General features: G+C 43.5%; 1 protein-coding gene across 6 annotated transcripts in view; it reads right to left on the reverse strand.

Annotated features, from left to right (window-relative positions):
* The window catches only part of SLC45A4 (solute carrier family 45 member 4), a 136,303-nt gene that overhangs the window by 28,845 nt on the left and 84,928 nt on the right, over positions 1 to 22,530 (reverse strand). For all 6 annotated transcript variants that reach the window (XM_030546425.1, XM_030546421.1, XM_030546420.1 and 3 more), the window contains one exon: positions 15,332 to 15,942. In XM_030546425.1, the coding sequence (XP_030402285.1) occupies positions 15,332 to 15,569 (238 nt within the window). In that variant the 5' untranslated portion in view covers positions 15,570 to 15,942. The remainder of the gene's footprint in view (positions 1 to 15,331; positions 15,943 to 22,530) is intronic.

Raw genomic sequence — 22,530 nt, forward strand, 5'->3', positions numbered from 1 at the left:
GCATAATTTTTAATCCATTCCAGAAATCTTGAACTAGAATAACCCCACCTTTTTTCCTAGCTTGATGCAAAGAGTGACCATAGAAGGATTAAAGGCTGAGTTGATTCTGGATGGACTCAAACCCTCAACCTACCAAACAGCCATTGCTACCGTAATATACATTTAAGGACTTTGTGAATTGTCATCATGCTGCAGCAACAACCTCCTCTTTTCTAAAGGCTTTAGGATGTACTATTGGGCTGTTTATAATAGAGGGTATGTCTACACTACGGGATTATTCCGATTTTACATAAATCAGTTTTGTAAAACAGATTGTATAAAGTTGAGTGCACGCGGCTACACAAAGCACATTAATTCGGCAGTGTGCGTCCATGTACCGAGGCTAGCGTCAATTTCCGGAGCATTGCACTGTGGGCAGCTATCCCGTAGCTATCCCATAGTTCCCGCAATCTCCCCCACCCATTGGAATTCTGGGTTGAGATCCCAATGCAAAAACAGTATTGCAGGTGATTCTGGGTAAATGTCATCACTCAATCCTTCCTTCGTGAAAGCAACGGCAGACAATCATTTCGCGCTCTTTTTCCCTGGACTGCCCTGGCAGACGCCGTAGCACAGCAACCATGGAGACCATTTTGCCTTGTTGCTGTCACCGTATGTGTACTGGATGCTGACGACAGACACGGTACTGCAGTGCTACACAGCAGCATTCATTTGCCTTTGCAAGGTAGCAGAGACGGTTACCATCCCTATTGCACCATCTGCCATTGTAAGCTGGCGATGAGATGACGGTTATCAGTCGTTTTGCACTGTCTGCTGCCGTCATGGGTACTCCTGGCTGACCTTCGCTGAGGTCGGCCAGGCGTGCATGGACAAAAATGGGAATGACTCCCCGGGTCATTCCCTTCTTTATGTTTTGTCTAAAAATAGAGACAGTCCTGCCTAGAATATGGGGCAAGTCTACTAGAGAACCAGAGAGCATAGCTGCCCTGTGTCAGAGGCCCAGAGATCTCACAGAAATGATGAGCTGCATGCCATTCTAGGGGGTGCCCCTGCAACAACCCCATCCATTGCTTCCCTTCTCCCCCAACCCTCCTGGGCTACCGTGGCAGAGTCCCCCCCATTTGTGTGATGAAGTAATAAAGAATGCAGGAATAAGAAACACTGACTTTTTAGTGAGATAAAATGAGGGGGAGGAAGCCTCCAGCTGTTATGATAGTCCAAGCAGTACAGAATCTTTTCTTTAGACGTGAAAGGTGGGGAGGGGGGGGCTGATAGAGCTAAGCCTCCAGTTGCTATGAGGAGGACAGTTACCAGCCGTTCTGTACCATCTGCCGGGAATCACTCATTTTTACCCACGTGCCCCCAGACAACCTCACCGAGGCCAGCCAGGAGCACTCACAGGCTGATGCTGATGGTCAGTCATATTGTACCGTCTGCCACCGGGAAGGGGATGTTGGTGTTCGGTGTTGGAGCACCCCATTTACCAGCAGCATGCAGTAGACATAGTGACATTGAAAAAAGGCAAGAAACTTTTTTTTCCCCTTTTCTTTCGACGGGGGAGGGAAGGGTGTAAATTAACGATATATACCCTGAAACACCCGGGAAAATGTTTTTGACCCTTCAGGCATTGGGAGCTCAGCCAAGAATGCAAATGCTTTTCGGAGACTGCGGGATAGCTGGAGTCCTCAGTACCCCCTCCCTCCCTCCATGAGCGTCCATTTGATTCTTTGGCTTTCTGTTACACTTGTCACACAGCACTGTGCTGTGGACTCTGTATCATAGCCTGGGAGATTTTTTTCAAATGCTTTGGTATTTCATCTTCTGTAACAGAGCTCTGATAGAACAGATTTGTCTCCCCATACAGTGATCAGGTCCAGTATCTCCCGTACGGTCCATGCTGGAGCTCTTTTTGGATTTGGGACTGCATCGCCACCCGTGCTGACCACAGCTCCAAACTAGACAAACAGGAAATTAAATTCAAAAGTTTGTGGGGCTTTTCCTGTCTACCTGGATGGTGCATCCGACTTCAGATGGCTTTCCAGAGCGATGACAATGGTACACTGTGGGATACACCTAGAGGCTAAAACCGTCGATTTGCGGCCATACTAACCCTAATCCAACATGGCAATACCGATTTCAGTGCTACTCCTCTCGTTGGGGAGGAGTACAGAATCCTTTATATCGACATAAAGGGCTTCGTTGTGTGGACGGGTGCAGGGTTAAATCAGTTTAATGCTGCTAAATTCGGTTTAAACGTGTAGTGTAGACCAGGCCGGCGATAAATACACTGCCATTGGCCCAATCATTTTCTGTCCCAACTGTGCTATCAGGATGTTCTACTGATGAAAGATGACACCAAAGAAAAAAAATCATTTCAAAATTTGCTATTTAAGTGGGGGGAGGCGGCAGGGGAGCCAATTTAGACATTCCAACAATGCATCAATCCTTTTAGCCCACTATTCATATGGATTTAAAAAAAGAGGAAATTCTAAAATAATGTATACTAAACTGCTAAAAAGGAAGTACATCTTTCTATGCCATTGCCTTTATTGCAGTTAACATCCCATATCGCTACATCGAAGGGTGCGCAAATCCTATTGCTTTTCCTATTATCTTAGACAAATGAACTGTGAGTTTTCGTTTGGATGCATGGTTTAATACTTAGACAATTGCTCCAGGAAAGCACTACAGTACATTGATCGTTAATTGAAATGTCATATGAATGGACTGCTATATGCACTAATGGTGGTAAAAGGGCCATCCTGTGTAGTATTTGAATTCAGATAAATAGTGTTTGTTTTGTCTGTCTTTTGCAAACAGTTCTCGCTCTCTAAAGCTACCAAGCATATTCAGCAACAGTCCCCCAGCTGCCTTCTTGCCTTTGGGAGGTAGAATCTATGTTAAAGCAAAGGAAGGAGGCTATTAAAGAGGCAGAGTACAAACCAAAAAATGAATGTCTTGTAAGGTAGTTTTGGAAAGTTTGAAGGAGGATGTGACAGGCAGTGTGACAAACACTAAGCCAGCTGAAATATATTCCAAGAACGGTCTTTCCGAAGGATATAGATAGAACTAAGTTTCTAAAAAACAAAACATTTCAGAAGTATCAGAGGGGTAGCTGTGTTTGTTGCTTTTTACACATCCAGACTAAGAGTCCTGTGGCACCTTACAGACTAACAGATGTATTGGACCATAAGCTTTCGTGGGTGAATACCCACTTCGTCAGATGCATCTTTCACCCATGAAAGCTTATGCTCCAATACATGTTAGTCTATAAGGTGCCACAGGACTCTGTCGCTTATTTCAGAAGTAGTGCAATTTACTAGGAAAAAGTCAGTTTTCCCCATTAACCTGTTTTTGGTTGTCAAGGGAGAAAGTTAAGCAATATTTTGTGTTAGTTAACTTGGATGTTATCTTAGTGAAATATACATCTTGACAGTAACCTGTTTGGCCACATTCTGCCAATAATTAAGATCTACAATTTGGCATAAAGGCATAAATGTGGCAAAATGCCTAATTCTGCAACCCTTAAATGAGTAATCCTTATCTGCACGAGTCCCATCTTATTTAGTCACTAAGCCTACTCACCTAAGTAAGGAAAATCAAGAGGGGAGCTAGTTTCCTAAACTTAGAAGTGTATTAAAACTCAGGACAGTCCCAGCCAAACTGGGGGTGTTCGCAGGTGTGTTTATTGTACTGCATTTGCCATTGAACACTTCTTTTTGCATTTGTTTTATACTGAACAGTACCAGGGCATCTAATCTCTTCTTCAATTTCAGATGGACAGTAATGTTACCATCTTTTCCCAATTTTTGGAAGTCAGTATAAGTCAAGCAAGCTATGCATACCTTCATGCAGGGAAGGCCTCGACATTAAGCCATCTATTCTCTGCTTTGTGGCAACAGAATTGCAGAAAACTTTGTTCAAACTGCGTTTTACTAAGTATGCTTATCCTGATAAACAAAAAGGGAAAGAACAGCCAACACTTGGGAGAATAAACTGACTCTGCAACTGAACTTGTGACAAAAGAAACCTTAACTCTTCAGCTACCGGATGGAGTCAAAGAAAATAAGCAGTGCAGTAACCAAGACAATTAAATGGTCTACTGGACCTAGTACTGTACAATTCTGTTATGTACCAAAGTTCAATGCAAGACAAAAGGAAATCTGTATTTGAGACTCAGATTGAGGTACTTTAAATGGAGTATTCTCAAATTTTGTCCAATCTGCAGAGTGCAATACAAGTGTAATTATATTTTAGTCACACCATGAGACCCATGTAAGACAAAGCAGGTATGCTTGTCATTACTATTCCTTGCCAAAAAATGTCTGGCTATGCATGACTGTCCAAATGAGGAACTGCTGTGCATGACTTTCCAAATGAGGAAACAAAAACACAGAGCCAACGGCACAATCCATCTACTGCAACTAACTTTTGCCCATCATAAACAAACAATCTGATTTCTGTATAGCAAAGGCATGTTGTACTGTTATCTTAAAGCAGTGGCTCTTAAACTTTTTTTTTTTTTTTTTTACTGGTGACCCCTTTCACAGAGCAAGCCTTTGAGTGTGACCCTCCCCCCTATACATTAAAAACACTTAATATATTTAAACACAGTATAAATGCTGGAGCAAAGTGGCATTGGGGGGTAGAGGTTAACAGCTTGCATCCCCCCATAACCACCTCGCAACCCCCTGAGGGGTCCCCTCACTCTCAGTTTGAGATTCCTCCATCTTAAAGCCTAGAGCTGTGTTATAAATAGAATTAGAACTCTAAAGTAACAAGAAATGGGGGAAACTTTTCTGCACCTCCAATTAGTAAGTGGAAATACAATTTAATATTATATATAAAACTGGCTCAGAAAAGGTTCAAACTGAAAAACACAGGAGCCAGTTAAGGGACACAGAAGAGAACAGGATAAAAGGAGATACAGGTGAAATCAACCTTGACAATTCTTCTGTAACATTAAAACAAATAGTGGTGATCTGACATTCTGGCAGCAAACATGCTGCTGGTATCAGAAACTGGATCACTGGGTTGCAGTCCCATTTTCCCAACCACATTAAGCATCTGCAAGAAAACAGCCCCATCAGAGCCTGAGAGCTGTTCATTAAAGTGACCCCAAGCCAGTTTCTTCAAAAACAAACATTTAGGATTCCAAAAAAGTACATAGGAAGCAGAAGGATGAATGCAATAGAAGTTTATATGCTGCTGGTCTCACCTAAACTTTACCCTTTCCTTGCAAGTTTTGGTAAACTCCACTTAGCCCAGCTACCTTCATCTCTGGGCTGCAACAGAGACCATCCTCCTGCAGTTCTCTGCCCCACCCATCCAGCCAGCTGCTGCCCTCCCCCTCACAGGCAGGGCTTAAAGATGTAGTGTTCTTTTGATATTAGGCTCTGGCCTTGGAAAAATAAGCCTGTTAAATTAACTGGAGACAGGCAGGTAGGCATGTTCCAATTAATTGCTTGCTCACTGTTCTCTTAAAGACCCTCCATATTGTTCCTGGAGATATCTTCTATTTGTCAGTGTTTCCTTTCCTGTTTGCTTCTCCCTACCAGCCTCCTTTGTTTTAACTCCAAGCAGTGAAGCAGAATATTTCATGCAGGTAAACAGAGGTATATAAAGTATTCATTACCCCCCCCCCCACCCAAAATCTTTGTATTTTTTCCACCTTCTAATAACTAAGCATTACACAAAATCTCACATGATACAGAGTAAGTAGATACAACTCCAGAGTTCATCTGCAGCTTTCACATGATAGTTGTGCAACTGTGGCACTGCCCGTGTCACAGTGCAGATCTGTCTGGGTGGACCAGGTCCCAGGATTACTCCAAACTTTTCCCTTGCTTCAGAAGCTAAAGAAAGGAGACCTAACAGGTGAGATTAGAAGTGGATCATCTTCCTCCAGATACAGGGTCTGGGGTCTCTCTCTCTCTCTTTGTGCTGGACACTGCTTGTGGCTGGTAATTGCCTCAGCCAGTGACTGACTTCTCTTCCTGCCCAATGTTCTCTCCCTTGCCCCCTGTAAGGTAGGCACTTTTGATTGGCTCAGCTACGTGGTAGAGGCAAAACAGAGTTCTTTCTCCTCACAGAGATTAACCCAGAAGCTGTTACTTTTTCTCCTGCTCCAAGCTCATACCCAGTAGCCAAACCTCTCCCACAACACACACTATCTATCCAAGACCAATGCATATTTGGGTATGGGCACTAGGGTTACCAACTGTGCAGGATTATCCTGGAGTCTCCAGGAATTAAAGATTATGTCGTGATGTAGCATCCAGGAATATGTCCAACCAGAATTGGCAACCCTAAATTAGGCAGGCTGTCCAGGCTGCAATGAGTCTCCCGAGCATGTCTATGTCTACTTCTGAAACTACACCTCTCTGAAACCAGGCCAGCAGTGGGGGCTGGGTCATACTACCATTGATAGAAGAACAGAAAATCACCACTAAAAATGAAACTTGTTTGAAAGTCTTCTTCTTCATCCACAAAAAGAGAGATGAAGAAACAGTGGTTGGGCAATAATTTTTCTCAAGTCAGCTTCTTAACTGCTAACTAATTGTATTTGGCATAGAAGAGTGCATGGAATAGACATGCTTTAGCAGTTTGCTCTTTAAGATCTTATGTACAAGTAAAAGGTCATGTCACATACATGTCCTAGATCTCACGAGGCTTCTTGTATAGCCCATGAGATTTAGCTCTCCAACTAGATTCTTCAACTCTCAGAGAGCAGAGTGCATTCTCATGTGCAAATATACTGAAAAAATTAGAACACAGAAAATTACTGTAATCTGTTTCCTGATTAAGATTTTCAAATTCATCTAGGGGATTCAGGTAAGTTTCATCAATCACAGTGTGAAATATGCCTACACCCCTGCACTGCTTGAAATTCAGCCTCCATTTAAAAAATACTTTAAAGATTAATTTGAGTTCAAGAACATGAAGCCAGCTCAAGTCCTCATATTATCTTGAGTTGAAAGTTAGATTCACAGTAAGAACACAACTAATTTGATCCTTGGCAGTATGCACAGGAACATCTATTAATTTTGTGAGACACCTCCGGGGGCATGAATTATTCAATTAAAAAAGTGATGGGTGGAGATGTTTCAAGATGTTATTAATATTTGCCTCAGGTGCACTGTGTACAGTATTATACGTTCACCACTCGAGACATGTATTAATGGAACAACATCACATCCTTTAGGTTCTTGTGCTAGAGATAAAATTAGTGGCTATATGCCTAAATCTATTTTAGAGGTTTTATTCAGTTAAAAGAAGTCTTTCCACTCTGGACTCCCCACCTTATCAAAGATCTTAAATTTTTTCTTCAGGTTTAAAATACAAATATTTTTATGCTAGCTCCCAAATCTGTATTTTTCATATAGAATTTTTTACTCAAGACAGTAATAAGAGCTTAACTCATCATCTCTATTTGAAGGAAAAAAAGCATTAAGGAGCCCAGGTTACCATAAGCAACTGCTGGACTGGAGAGGTGGTGAGCAGGCCAAAGCCACAACCTGAAGCCATCTTTCTGAAGACTGTGCACCTATTATTCAAAGCACGCTAAAGGCAATAGAAAGATGCCCATTGATTTCAATGGGCTTTGGCTCAGGCCCAAGAACTTCAAACGGCTCTTGGTTTTCCCTTCATCCTTCCTTACTATTTTGTAATTATCATTGATTTTTTCAAAATGAGATTTGGGACAGGGATGGCCTTTTCATGCATGATTACTACACCATTTCTCCAACTACAAGCTTGTACTATTGCCCAGTGCATCATTTTAATTTGAACAGTTTTGCCTGTACCTGGCCTATAAGATCATTTGAGCAGGGATCACAGATCCTTAAGTTTGTGAAGTACCCAGTATCTCATCATGCCTAAGTTGACAGACCAGAGGACAAAAAGGCTCCTCTGCATATAACTCAGTGAAATAAATGAAGTGCTTTGATTCTACAGTATATGATGAGAAAATTCAGACAAAAATAACCTATTGTATTCTGCTTGAGTTGGTTCCACCTCTTTATTAGAGCCTATCAGAATCAAAGTATTTGTTTCCTGAAATACTATTGCTTAGCGTCACTGCCTGAAAAAAAACAAACATTCAGAGGTAAGCCTGAAACAAATAACGTGAATATTTAATAGGCACATGGCGAATGTTTACAGTAAGTGGCCATTTATTCCCACATTACAATGTAATGCCATAGAAATCCACTTGAATACGAAATGTTACAAACAACAGTACTGCTAACTTTTATGTAATAATGCATGAATTTCAAAACTTGAACCATATCAAAGACCAACTGGGCAGCATCACCTGAAATGGGTACCCCTTACTCATCACATTAGAGAAGGAGGGAGTAGAGCAGGGTCTCTCAAACTGGGGTCACTGTTGTGTAGGGAAAGCTCCTAGCGGACTGGGCCGGTTTGTTTACCTGCCCCATCCGCAGGTCCAGCCGACCACAGCTCCCATTGGCCGCGGTTTGCCGCTGCAGATCAATGGGAGCTGCTGGAAGCGGCATGGGCCGAGGGACTGACTGGCCACCACTTCTAGCAGCTCCCATTGGCCTGCAGTGGTGAACTGCGGCCAGTGGGAGCCACGATCGGCCAGACCTGTGGACGGGCAGGTAAACAAACCGGCCCAGACCACCAGGGGCTTTCCCTACACAAGCGGTGACCCCAGTTTGAGAAATACGGGACTATAGTCTCTCTTTTAGATGGAAACATTCTTACATTTTGAAGTCACACATAAAGGGTAGATGGGACAGTGTTAAAAATGTTCATGTGAACCTTAAGTAAGTTCTTGTTAGAAAAGGGAAATAAGCAAAGAGTAACATTTAATAACTAATGCTGTTTTAGAAAAAGGGAGAGTGGAATATTTCTGTTGCTGACAATCAGTTCTGTGCTTATTAACTATTCACTGAGTATTCTATGACATGAGAAAGTCTTTGAAATACAATAAAGGCTTAGTGAATCATTTACCATATGAACTATAAAAACTATGGTACAGTTGTGACTGTTATAAACGTCAAATTTTATAGACACTGCTGAAACACCATTACTCAATTGCAATGTTATAACTTTTCACATTAAAAATATAATACATTAACAATTACAAGATAGATTTCTTACACTGGAAGGCCTTTGGAATCTTCCTGATTTCCTGAGCTTACAAGTTTTATCTTTTAGGAAAATGGTGAGTAGATTTACATGAATTAATAAAGCCAGCAAGCATGTGTCTCTGTTGGCCACATTATGCATACATTTCCCCATTTTCTAAGGATGTGAAAAGTGTTGGTAACAAAGGTCATGCACACTAACCATCTAATGATTTATCAATTACTTTCTAGTTTTTAAAAAAATCAAAAACTTAGTAAGTTATAGCAAAGCAGCATCAAAACTGCTAACCCTGTTTTGTTCTTTTTAAATCATTTCAGTGGTGTGGTAGACAGATACACTGTAGGAACTGTTTCGACTGAAGGAAAATTTATACCCTATAGGGTTAAGTTTTGGAAGAATGTTTACAAATAATGGTGTTTCATTATTAACAATGGTAGAGAACCCTAGGGCTTGTCTAGATGGGGCATTTTGTCTGGACCCATTTGTAGTTAGCATAGTCTGAAAAATACTTGCGCACACACACGCACACACCCACCCACCACAATTCATGAAATCCACCAACTCTGAATTTACTGCAACTTCTACAGTCTTCTTTTGAAGTGTACCAAATTCAACGCTAGTTTAGTAAGTGCGGTCTAGTATTCTCATACATGCAATGCTGCCACGTGCTCCTTTGGCAGTCCTTCAACTGCTATCCCAACAGTTTGGTCACAGAGGCCCCCAAAGCAATCTGCTGATCTTTGTGCCTTCCACTACTTGGAGTCAAGCTGACCAGATGACCCCTCCCCTCTGTAAAATCTGGTACGATGCCAGGATCAGCCCATTTGCTCCTGGATTATAATATAATGGCATTACAGTGATATTACGTCAAGAGCCTTTACAACTTGACTTGAGCAGCTGCTTGGCACCACGCTAAGATCCAAGATCTCCTTGCCATATGGAGAGAAGCATCAGTGCAGCAAGCTCTTGGGGCCAGCCACCAGGATAAAAGGAGTGTTTATGGACATCACTATTCAAATTCCCACGGGGGGGGGGGGGTCGCAAATGGGATGCCGCCTAGTAATGGATAGAGAGAAAACCACTTAGGAGAACTTCCATTAAAGCCAGGAATGATCCAGCTGTGGAAATGTAACCTGTCAATTTTTTGATGCACTGACAGGTTTGAGCATTTACAACCCCCCCCGCCCAAAAGTTGGGGACTCTGGACTCTCTACAGAAGGACAAGCAGCAAAAGCCATCCTTGTCCCCTGACCACCCCCTCCTGGGACCCCTGCCCCCTATCCAACCCCCATGCTCGCTGTCCCCTGACTGCCCTCCCAATCCCTGCCTCCTGACACCTTACCCCCATATCCAACCGCCCTCTGCTCCTCATCCCCTGACCATCCCCTCCCAGGACCCCCTGCCCCTAACTGTTCTCCCCCCCGCAAAGATCCTACCCCCTTATCCCTGTCCTTTGACTGCCTCCCTGACCCCATCCACATCCCCACCACCTGACAGGCCCTCAGAGACTCCCACTCCCAACCCTCCCTGCTCCCTATCCCTTGACCCCCCCAAACCTCTGCCCCACAATGCCCCCTCCTCCCTGACTGCCCCCCAGGACTCCCCACCCCCTTACCAGCAGCAGGACCTTGCAGCTGCAACACCCAGCCAGAGCCAGCTGTGCTCCCCATGCTGGCCAGCGGGAGTGGCAGGCCAGAGTGAGGCCCGTGCAGAAGGGAGGGACAGCGAGGGAGGGGCCAGGGGCTAGCCTCCCTGGCCGGGAGCTCAAAGGCCAGACAGGAGGGTCCTGTGGGCCGAATGTGACCCGCACGCCATAGCTTGCCCATGTCTGTGCTAAACGCTCTGGACACCATACAAATGCCTCCAAGGCACAGTACAGACTGCAGTGTTGAAGGGGGAACATAATGCTGTCCCTCTCCTCCCCCCCAGCTCTCACCCTCCCAGGCAAAACTGCAAACCCAGATGGAATACACTGAACATCCAAAAATTCCCACCTAGCCCTCCTTATGCACTCCACTTATCAACTGATGTTTCCTCCAAGAATGGAAAGAATCTCAGAGGGGTGAATACATATTAAAAGATTGACAGAAACACACAAGTGACTCCTACTTCCTCAACCACAGCACATGTAGCTGCCTGACCCTCAAGGACCGGGCCTTCATCAACGATTGAGCAGCTGACTAACCTGAGCGGGGAGAAATGAAAAACTGGAGATGAAGTGTTAGGAGAACTCACTGCATATGCTCCAAAAAACCCTGAAAAATAAGGGAGCTGGTTGTTGGAGATCAGAGAGGAAAGACACAAGGAATCAAGAGAGCATGAGCGAGATGATGTGGCCAGAGACCACACTGTCATGGCAAGAGACACTGCAGTGAGAGACAGGGTCATGCAGAGGCAACACATTGAGGCACTACAGAAGCAGAATGCTCTGGTACAACATTTGCTGGTAGAGGATGCCCAGACAATTCAGTGTCCTCAGCCAGGACACAGCTATGTTCTGTAGCCACTGGACAAAGGGTACTAGGAACATTGGCACATGTTCCCCGCTATGCCCCTACAGCAGGGTTTCCAAATACTATTCGCTCTTGGGCCAAGGTCAGGGCAGGGAGAACAATTGTACCTGGGAGCCCAGCTCTTACAAGTCATCTAACATCCCTGGTAACTTTTGAGCCCTGACATTCCCCGTAGGAAGGCAGAAGAACAAGAGGCAGCAGAGGAAACAGATGGATGTACAGCTGTACATTTCCAGGCCTGAAATTCAATGTAACTGCAACACATATCCCTGACAGTACTGACCTGGCTCTTGCCATTTTCTAGTGGTGGGCCTGGCTGGCTGCTTAAACTGCTGAGCAAGTCTCTGCACCTCAGCTACCCACTCACTGGCAAGGCTCTCCCCCGCTGCCCCTCACTCTCAAATATTGTGCAAAATGCAACACGCAGCTATAATCTCAGGCTTTTTTTCCTGCAGCTTCCAACCTAGCCCATTAACAATGCCACCTTCTTTTCAGATGGCCAAATGCACACTTCACTGTCATTCTACAACTAGTGACGTGACAGTTAAACAGTTCCTTCCTTCCATCCAAGCAGCCTTTGAATGACTTCATTAGTCAGGGAAGCAGAGGATAAGCCAGGTCTCTGTGTACAACCTGAGCAATCTCCACACCGTTAATGCCCATAGTGATCCTGGGAGCAAACTATCCTTTATTTATTAAGGTAAACAGGGCTGAATTCCAAAAGATCCTAGCATCATGGCCTTTACAGACCATCCTGCATTTGTGTTTGCAAGTCTACCAAGGTGGTCAACCAAATCATTAAGCACTGTGGAGAAATACCCCTTTGTTTGGAACTGAGGCCTTGTGTGGGAGGCAGACTGTAGGCACATGGGTTCCATCAAGTGCCCCAATACAGTTTGGGAACCTCATGTGTGCAAAGCCATCAATCTCCTGAGCATTACCAAGCTTTATAAGCTACTGTAGCAGTAGGATGGCATCAAATGCCTGCATGACAATAGCCCCAGCAGTTGATCTCCCTTATGCTGAATTAGTTGGCTATAGACTAGTAGCATTCAGGGGTGGCTAGCTTTCAGATGGCAGTGGTGAGTGGGGCACTGTTGGTATGCTGCTGTTGCAGCTTTGAGCTACTTTGGCAGAGATATCCAAAAACGGTTGCTTTCACCATCCTGAAATTCTTTCACCACTTACTTGGTCATCCCAGATGTAATGATCCTTTCCCACCAACAGATGCTGGCTTCCCAAGCCCTGAAGGCACCGCATGAAGCTGTTTCAGGAACAGCTCTGTTGTAGCAGTTGCTTGGTGTCATCCTCTTCTTCCTCATCCCCCTTCCTGTCACTGCTGAAGGAGCTGCTACTGTTATGCCATCTGCTGGGGGTGCAGCAGGCAAAGTCCAAACTGAAGCTACTCAGCTTAAAGAAGTCAAATATAGCCCAAGCAGCCACTGTATATTTGTGATTGCAAGCATAGCAATGCAGCCAACAATTAAAAATGTTACTAGCATGCCCAGAAAAAAGAGGAAGCATGGAATGGAGAGAATGGAATCAGACTGAGTTTGGTCTCAAGTTCCAGAATTCCACAGGTTTCTGCTATGCATCTGACAACGTGTGAGAAAAATCCCAGGGTACACAATGCTCAGTAGTGACACAAAGGATTGCGGAATACCTTCCCAGATTGCCAGGTGCTTAGTATGCTGCCTGTACACGTTGCACACTGAAAGAGGGCAGAGCTGTCATATGTGCATGCTATGGGTATGGTTTCTGTATAGTGCACCAAACAGCAAGTGTCATCTGAATGCAAGTTACACCCTTCTCCTCCCCAGCTCATGTAGACAAGGCCATGGTTCTCCTTTAGCGATGATTGTTTACTGTTGATATAACATGGTCACTCAGTTTCAGCATGTGTACATACCTTAATAGTTCAGTTGTATCTTTTAATCTTAATTTTATATATTTCAACATTTTATGAACATATGAAAGAGACACACTGAGTATTACTGACTCATATCTATTATTGTACAGCCATTTAGCACAGCCAGATTACTATATAGATAAGCCTGTTGGGGCAAGCTTAGAAAAAAAAAATGGTTTGAAGTTGTGAGGGAGGGGGAAAGAAACCTCTAATAAATTCAAGGAGAACTGGACACAAGATCTAATGTGCCAATATTTAAAGAGGGTATATGCTATGATCCACAAAATTATAGCCTCATTAGCTTTACATGGATTCCACAAACCCATCTTCAGGTTTCCAAACCACATAGAAAAGTCAGAGTAGGACTTGATCAAATTTGGCAGTGTCAGGTAATGAAGCAAAAAACCTGCCCAAATTCTGTCCTCTTCCCATTCACCACTTGCTGCAGCAAGTGATACTGAAGTGTTTATTAATCTTACACGCTTAATACCTGGCCCTTACCTTTGATTAGAAATTCTGGAGAGTCCTGTCCTTTAATGAGCCCAGCAATTATCTGGGAAACTGGCAAAAGCACTTCCTTAATATGCAAGAAGCAGAACAGTCTACACTCATTTTAAATCCTCATTTCATTTCTATTACACAGTGCACTGTGGACTGCAGCAAGAATGCCTAAAGTTGTTCTGTCCATTAATGGACTTCTTGTTACCAGCCAAAATGGCCAACAGGTAATCTTATGGACATCCTGTACCAATAACCCTGACCTAATTAAGGGAGAGAGTTGTTGGCAGCTAAACTGCAATCTAGTTTTAAAACATGCCAATATATAGTTTAGATCAGCAACTTCGAGCAAATAAAACCTTAGCTAATGTTAACTAAACATCTCTGAAGTAATACGCCACAGCTACATGTTGACCATGGATCCATGCTATCTTCATTTGAGATTTTTCAGACTCTGAAGCATAAAAAATTGAAATATTGTATGTCGTTCTGAATGTTAAACTATGTAAGTGAGAGGTTGAACTGGGTATAAGTACTCTCCCCTTTTCCTCATGTGCCAGTTGTCTATTGCATAATAAGGGCAAGTTCTTAGCACAATATCTTTGTATCTTTAACCATATTAAATAAAAAAAAAAAAAAAAAAGATACCAGGCAACAGCTTTACTGAATTACACACAAGATAAAGATTCACTAGAAGCTCAAAATAGAACATACAATATTATATAGATAGTTATTGTCAAAGCCAATCCAAACAATATTCTCAGCATTTTCTTGGGCAAAGTAACCTGATTACATTTCCCAGTTCGTGTGTCAAGACTACTGAAAACAAGTTTGTACCTAAAGTCTGCTAGAGTAAATATTTGTCCAATATGTTAAAATGGATATTTGGATATAATCTGACATGATCTGTTTTCAATATATATTTTTAAAAACTTAAAACCTATGTATTTTCAAATGTGTTATGTATTTGTATTGACAATTTAGATTAATAAAAAATACTTGGTGCTTTTTCCTCAAATCTCCTATAAGAGGTAACCCTATGAAATAACAAGCAAAATCATTATACAGATGGTATATTTAAGTTCAAGGTGTTTAACGTTTTGTAAAAAGATCACACAAATTAGTCAGTAGCAGAGTCAAGAATAGAACTCAGATGCTCCAATTTGCAGCCCACTGCTCTAGCTGTAACAAAACCACTTCTTCCTATGGCATTAGCCAAAAAACAAAAACACAGAATATTAAAACAATGGCTTTGTTTAAAGCAGTATATTAGATATGAAAAAAATGTACTTACCAATTTGCAACAATACCGGGGTTACCAATGCTGTCTCCATAGCATAACAGAATTCCCTGCCAAACATCACTGCACCATGCATGACCCACAGGCGTACTGGTATCCGATTTATGGATCCTTCGCTAATAGTCTCCTCCCTACTCTCATTCTCTTTGTTTGCTGGTTTCTGAAGATCTGTCACAGGTAGCTCTTCAACTTGCATAGATTCCGAGTCAGCATTCTGGGGAGCCATTTTCATTACAATAAAAATATATATATTTATTATAGCTCTATAAATAATACTATCATATCTCTAAGATGTCTTCTCTTTCAGCTTCTGTTGTGTTCCTGGTGCAAGTAATGCTTATATTCCTCTTGTACAAATAGGTATTTCACAACTTCTCAGGTAGGTATGAAACAAAGAACAGGAAGCTACTTAGTAGGAATTTCAACATATGGCTTGCTATGTTTACTGTGAATTAGAGTTAAAAATCCATAATTGCCATTCAGTTAATACCAGTTTCATAATTATTATTGACAAGGTGCTGAAGTTGTTATTCTTGCTATGCAGAGGTGAAAAGGCGACACAAAAAGGTGCTCCACTGTTAATCCCCATCGAGTGGCTGATTAATCTGCAACAAAGGAGTGAAGTGAAAACCATTTAGACATCCAAGCAATAGATTGCAAGCTGCAATCAGCTTCTGAATGTATACACTAAACAAATGTTTTCCTCATTATCAGCACCCCTGCCCAATATAGGGCCTTTATCCCAGCGCACTTTAAAAACTTCACATCACATATCATTAAAATGCAACTGTTGTTTAACTGTACTGAAACACTTTTCTACAGTTTAGGGCATAAGGTGAAGGTTATTTAAGTTAAGATGATCTGCAGAAGAAAAATCTAAGCAAAGTGTAATTACTATATTTAGGCTTTGGCCAGAGTACTAGGTATAAGACTCAGTAATTCACAAGTTTTCATGAATTCAGCTTTAGGCTCCATTTAAGAGTTGTCACAGCATACACCAACACCACTCTCCAGGACACAGGTTCAGTGCTGACAGGTGAGACCACCATGTATTGACTCACCAGATACCACTTTCTGAAACACCTACAATGGCCCTCCGATGTCTCCATGATAGAAAGTACTATACTTTAAATACCCGAGAGATCCACAGTTGTCATTTACACTAAGCACACAGTAATATCCATTATCCCCCAGTTTCCTCCCCAAATCTCCAGAATACTTGAATGCATGATCTATTGTACAGGTTGGTAGATGTTGACTTCTGTGGTTTACTTTAAAAACCTGAATACCCAAGAGTTAAAAAGTGTGGAGCATTCTGATAAGAAAAAACTTGATTATCATGGTCTTTCCTGTAACAAATTTAAGCAGAAGTGTAAAAAGTCACTCAGCTGAGAAGACACCAAGACAGTCAGTCACAGCCCCTATCTTTCAAAGCCAGTCAAGACTGCTGATTCCAAAGTTAATCACAATGGAATGATGCAGTGCTCTCTGGCCTGCACAGTATTCCTAGATTATGTTCTGCCCAGGAAGAGAGACAGGAACTTCTCATGTCTCCCATACAGCAGGGCAGAGAGAAGCATCACTGAGCCACAGGAAACCTTAAGTAGAACTAGACATAACTATACTTTTAGCGAGAAGGATAAGCATTTTCCAATAAGTGCAACTGTTAATTTCCAAGGAGTCAGACTTGAGATATTAATTTTCATGTTTGTTTCAGAGAGATGTGTATGAAAATCTAACCCAAGCACAAACAACGTGGGTGAGGTAATGTCTTTTGCTGGACCAGCTTCCAATGGTGAGAAGCTTTCGAGCTCAGAGCCTTTCTTCAGGTCCACAATGTTATTTTGTAAGTTACCCACATGCGACATTCTCTGAGAAAGGTCTGAGCAGTCTCTTGACCCATAACCAAGGTACATTCCCTTCCTGTTTATCATCATCATCGACTCTAGATCCTGTATGGTGGAACATCTACTCCTACAGGTTTCTCATCTGGACAAGCATTATCTCCCAAAAGCAAAATCTGACCCCTTGTCAGAATTAAAGAAAAACCATGGAGATTAGCTCAATCTTGTTTAAAAAAAAATTAGTGGTATATTGAAGAGTTAATCTCAAAATTCAAGATCAAAGTTACAATATGTTGAGGTTGGTTTTTTTTGTTAAGAAAAAAAAATCCACCACACTCACCGTGCAACTGAATTTTCACCCCAGCACAAAGGGCCCCACAAAAGAATTAAGGTTTTCTGCATCACTTAAACAGAGTTTATGAGATGCACAGGGCCCTGTGTCTGCCCTCTGCACCAGAGTGAGTTTCACCTGGAGATTGGCATTTTATTCCTGTCTTTCACCAGTCTTTTGGCCCTGCTGCTCCAGCATGCTGTCTGGCATTGCTTTACGGCACTATAAAACTATAGAGCTATTTGTATTGCCTTATCCAGTATATGTTATCACAACAAGATAAAAGAAGGCAGTGAGCTTCATAGGAAGTATTTTTCCATGGCACAAAGGTTACCAAGTTCATCCAGATCGCAAAGCAGTTGAGTATTTTGGTCAGACTAACATCCCAGTGTTTTAACAGCTGCACTATAAACCCCACAAACTAACTTTCTTCTAAACTATTAAAAATTACAGGAGTTCTTTAATGTAATCATTTGGTAACAAAATCTTACCTCAATAATATATGGAGATATGCCTATCTCCGAGAACTGGAAGCGACCCTGAAAGGTCATTGAGTCCAGGCCCCTGCTTTCACTAGCAGGACCAAGTATGGATTTTGCCCCAGATCCCTAAGTGGCCCCCTCAAGAACTGAACTCACAACCCTGGGTTTAGCAGGACAATGCTCAAACCACTGAGCTATCCCTCCCTCTGATATGCTCCCTATGTGGCTAGATCTTGATCACTTGGAGATATTAAACCTGTGCTAAAATGCAGCAGCTTGTTTATCATGCTGAGACCACTTGTGCTTTAGGAGTGCCAAGTGTCTGTTTAACCTAGAGAGCCCTAAACAGTTTTGAACAGGGTTACCTGAGAGTAGGGTGACCAGGTGTCTGGTTTTTGACTGGAACACCAGGTCGAAAACGGACCCTAACAGCTCCGGTCAGCACAGCCTACCAGGCTGTTAAGAGTCTGGTCAGCAGTGCTGTGGAGCTAAGGCAGGCCAGCCCCTACCTGTCCTGACACTGTGGACTATGTTGCAGGCTGGAAGCTACCAGCAGGTCTGGCTTCTAGGCAGGGGGAGGAGAGGTTGCTCCGTGCACTGCCTTACCCCGAGCACTGGCTCCGCACTCCCATTATCCAGGAACCATGGCCGATGGGAGCTAGATGTGGGCCATGCCTGCGGGTGAACCTGCTGGCCGCTTCTTGGGTGCAGCGCAGTCCGCAGTGCCAGGACAGGCAGGAAGCACGTCTTAGCCCCTCTGCTGTGCTGCTGACCGGGAGCCGCTGCAAGTAAGCCTGCACCCCAAACCCTTCATCCCCAGCCCAAAGCCCCCTCCCACACCCTGAACCCCTCATTTCTGGCCCCACCCCAGAGCCTGCACCCCCAGTTAGAGCCCTCACCCCCTCCTAGATCCCACCCCTGCCCCAGCCCAGTGAAAAAGTGAGTGAGGGTGGAGGAGAGCAAGCCACTGAGGGAGGGGGAATGTTGTGAGTGGGGGGCAGGGCCAGGCCTTGGGGAAGGGGCGGGGCTAGGGTGTTCAGTTTTGTGGGATTAGAAAGTTGGCAACCCTACCTGAGAAGTCATCCCTCCCGCACAGCAGTACTACTGTAGCAGAGATGCTTAGCTTGGGACTGACTTGTAAAGCACAGGGAGCTGCTAGCTGGAACTCCTCCACAAAGACCCCTCAGTTTCCACCCTTGATCTGCCTGCATAGCCTGTAGACATTACTTCCTGGGGGCGGGGGGGGAGGGCGGGCGGCAAGTGGTGGGCTGAGGTCAGGTGTTATTTGTACTTGCATTTTTATGGTAAATGCAAATATTAAGAGGGACATCATTTTTATGAACAAAAAAAATCAGCTGCAAAGTCATAACAGATGCTAGAATAAATAGACAACTACCCTTTAAATGCATCCAAATATCAATTTAAATGCGTTTTAGGACCTGTCACTTAGCAGCCTGTCTTAACAGTATTAACACACCAGTATTTGCTAAAATAACAGCACTGTGGAGGAACAAATACAAAAACCTCTCTGTCTCAAGGAACTTATAGTTTAAGACTCATCACTATAGGAAAGTGCAGACCTGCGAGTTTCTGCTTTATGTCCTCTCATTTTACTGTTCAATAATGTAATGTTGAGTTGGAAGCTGGATTTGACTTGGTTTTGATATGTCTACACTGCAAAAAACCTCATGGTAGTGAATCTCCAAGCCCAGGAAAACTGATTTGGGCTCTTGGGGCTCCAAGATGCTTCCCCTCACTGGGTTTCAAAACCCAAGCTCCAGCCCAAGGCCAGATGTCAACCCTGCTGTTTTTAGCCCTGCAGCCCAAGCACCATGAGTGCAAATCAATTGACGTGGGTGCAAACTCTGTACCATGGGTTTTTCTTTGCAGCATAGACACACCTTTATAATAGTCATGGGATTCTCTAAGTAGAAGATATTTAGAAGGTATCTGAATGAAGCCCAAATGGTGCTTTGTTTTTCCATGCATGGGGCAGGATTAATATGGAAGTTGGAGAAGTATCACGTTTGCTTTTTTTGCAAAAGTATCACACTATTGACTCAGTTTGTGGTCCACTATGACCCCTAGATCTCTTTCTGCCATACTCCTTCCTAGACATTTAAGAGTAGGTTAGATAAATATCTATCCGGGATGGTCTAGACAGTATTTGGTCCTGCCATGAGGGCAGGGGACTGGACTTGACCTCTTGAGGTCCCTTCCAGTCCTAGAGTCTATGAATCTACAAGGGTGGGGGCTGGTATCAATGGCAGAGTGAAAGGGATGAGGAGAAGATGAGATCAGAGAGTTAGGTCAGGATACATTTGAGCAAGACCCTGAAGATGAGACTATGATGATTAAACTTGATATGGATGGCAAGGGGGAGTCAGATTCAAAGAGTGGAGTGACGGGCTGTGATTGATAAGGGATCCTGACTGTGATAATCCCTCCCCTGCCCCTAAATTAGCCAGTGCAGAATTTGACATTCCCTAAAGCATGCGCTCTAGATTATATCATTGGAACACAATGTTTTATTGATGTACATCTACCTCGATATAACGCTGTCCTCAGGAGCCAAAAATATTTTACTGCGTTATAGGTGAAACTGCATTTTATCGAACTTGCTTTAATCCACTGGAGTGCGCAGCCCCCCCCCAGGGCACTGCTTTACCGCGTATTCGTGTTATATCGAGGTAGAGGTGTATTTACAATTTTTAAGCAAGCTCAAAGCTACCAGTGCCACCAAAATCAATAAAATTAAATAGAATTGCAATTTGTATTTCTTACATATCCCAAATAATTCTATGTATTGGGCTCAGCACTGGGTCAGTGAATATGGAGAGCTGAATAAACTGGATTTTACAGTATGTTTCTATTTTTTCACAAAGTGTAAAAACTAAATCGTTTTCTGTCAAAATGTAAATTCCATGTTTTTCCACAGCAAATAGATTTCTAGGATCTCTGTTGAAGAAAATGTTAACAGCTGCATTTTTCTTGGTCTGGAAAGAGACAACCTGGGTATCAGAGTTTGAGGCCACAGAGAAAATAGTTATGGTAATCAAGACAAGTGACCTGGGCATGGACTGGTTTTATCCACTGGGACAAGAAAGGATGACTGAAAACCCAACATCAGCTTGATGGTTAAGCATTACATTTGCCGTTGTGAGGGAAGGCCATTCAACTCCAAATGCAAATCTAATGCAAAAATACTACTACTATCTTCATAGTGAGGTCTTTTGCAAGATTTGAGAAGTGTAAACACAACTAGTTTAATTTTATAATAATCCTGCTTCCTCCTCTCCCCCACAATTAACTCTGCAGTGATACAGATTACTACAAGAACAAAAAAAGTTTGCCAGGACAAGAGGTTAATGCCCATTTACAGAACCATGGGGGAATTTCAGGAGCAGTGGGTTCTTCCTTAGAAAGATTCCAGGTTATAACAGGTCTTAGAGAAGCACTGGTTTCATTTTACTGGATCTGAAGGCTATAGGGAGAGATTAATTCCTCTGCATCATGCTCTGCTCTTCTCCCCGCCCCATGGCATGTGGAAATCAAAACAGGAATACTAAGTAAGCTAATTTCTTGCCTTTGGGGCCAGCTAGGGTTTCCAACTTTCTACTCGAAACCAAACTGAACACCCTTGCCATGCCCCCTGCCTCAAGATCCTACTCCTCACTCCCTCCAGCCCGCCTCACTCGTTCCCACTCTCAGTCACTTTTGGGCTGGAGCAGTAGGCTGGGGTGCAGGAGGGAGTGAGGGCTCAGGCTGGGGGTGTGGACTCTGGGTGCAGGAGGAGGCTCAGAGCTGGGGCCAGGAATGAGGAGTTTGGGGTGCAGGAGAGGGTTCTTGATCAAGGGCAGGTGTGAGAGGGGGTGGGGCGGGTTCAAGGTGTGCGCTCCAGCCAGGCAGCACTTACCGCAGGTGGCTCCCAGTCAGTAGCACAGTGGAGCTAAGGCAGGCTCCCAGAAGCGGCCAGCACATAGGTGCAGGGTCCAAGGGGCTCTGTGTGCTGCCCAGGGTGGCAAGTGCTGCCCCGGGTGGCAGGTGCTGCCCCGCAGCTCTCACTGGCTGTGGTTCCCGGACAATGGGTGCTGCGGAGCCAGTGCTCGGGATGGGGCACCACATGGAGGCTCCCTAGCCCTTGCGCCTAGGAGCCGAACATACCGGCTACTTCTGAGAACTGCATGGAATCAGGGCAGGTCACCAGGGTCCCTTTTTGACCAGCTGTTCCAGTCAAAAACCAGATGCCTGGCAACTCTAGGGCCAGCAAACAATGGGGAAAGTAGCAAGTTATCTAGAAACATCAAAACTTCATAGCTAAGAACAGTTACTATAGTGGTATCACTTCAGAAGTAGTTATTTGAAAGGCTGAGCATTTGTGGCCATTTTTAATACAGTAAAGCCTCAGTTACAAAACATCAGAGTTACTAACCGACTGGTCAATTACACACACCTCATTTAGAAGTGACATACGCAATTAGGCAGCAGATACAAAAAAGCAAATACAGTACTACATTTACCGTACACTACTAAAAA

Source organism: Gopherus evgoodei, unplaced genomic scaffold, assembly GCF_007399415.2.
Source record: "Gopherus evgoodei ecotype Sinaloan lineage unplaced genomic scaffold, rGopEvg1_v1.p scaffold_44_arrow_ctg1, whole genome shotgun sequence".
NCBI lineage: Eukaryota > Metazoa > Chordata > Testudines > Testudinidae > Gopherus > Gopherus evgoodei.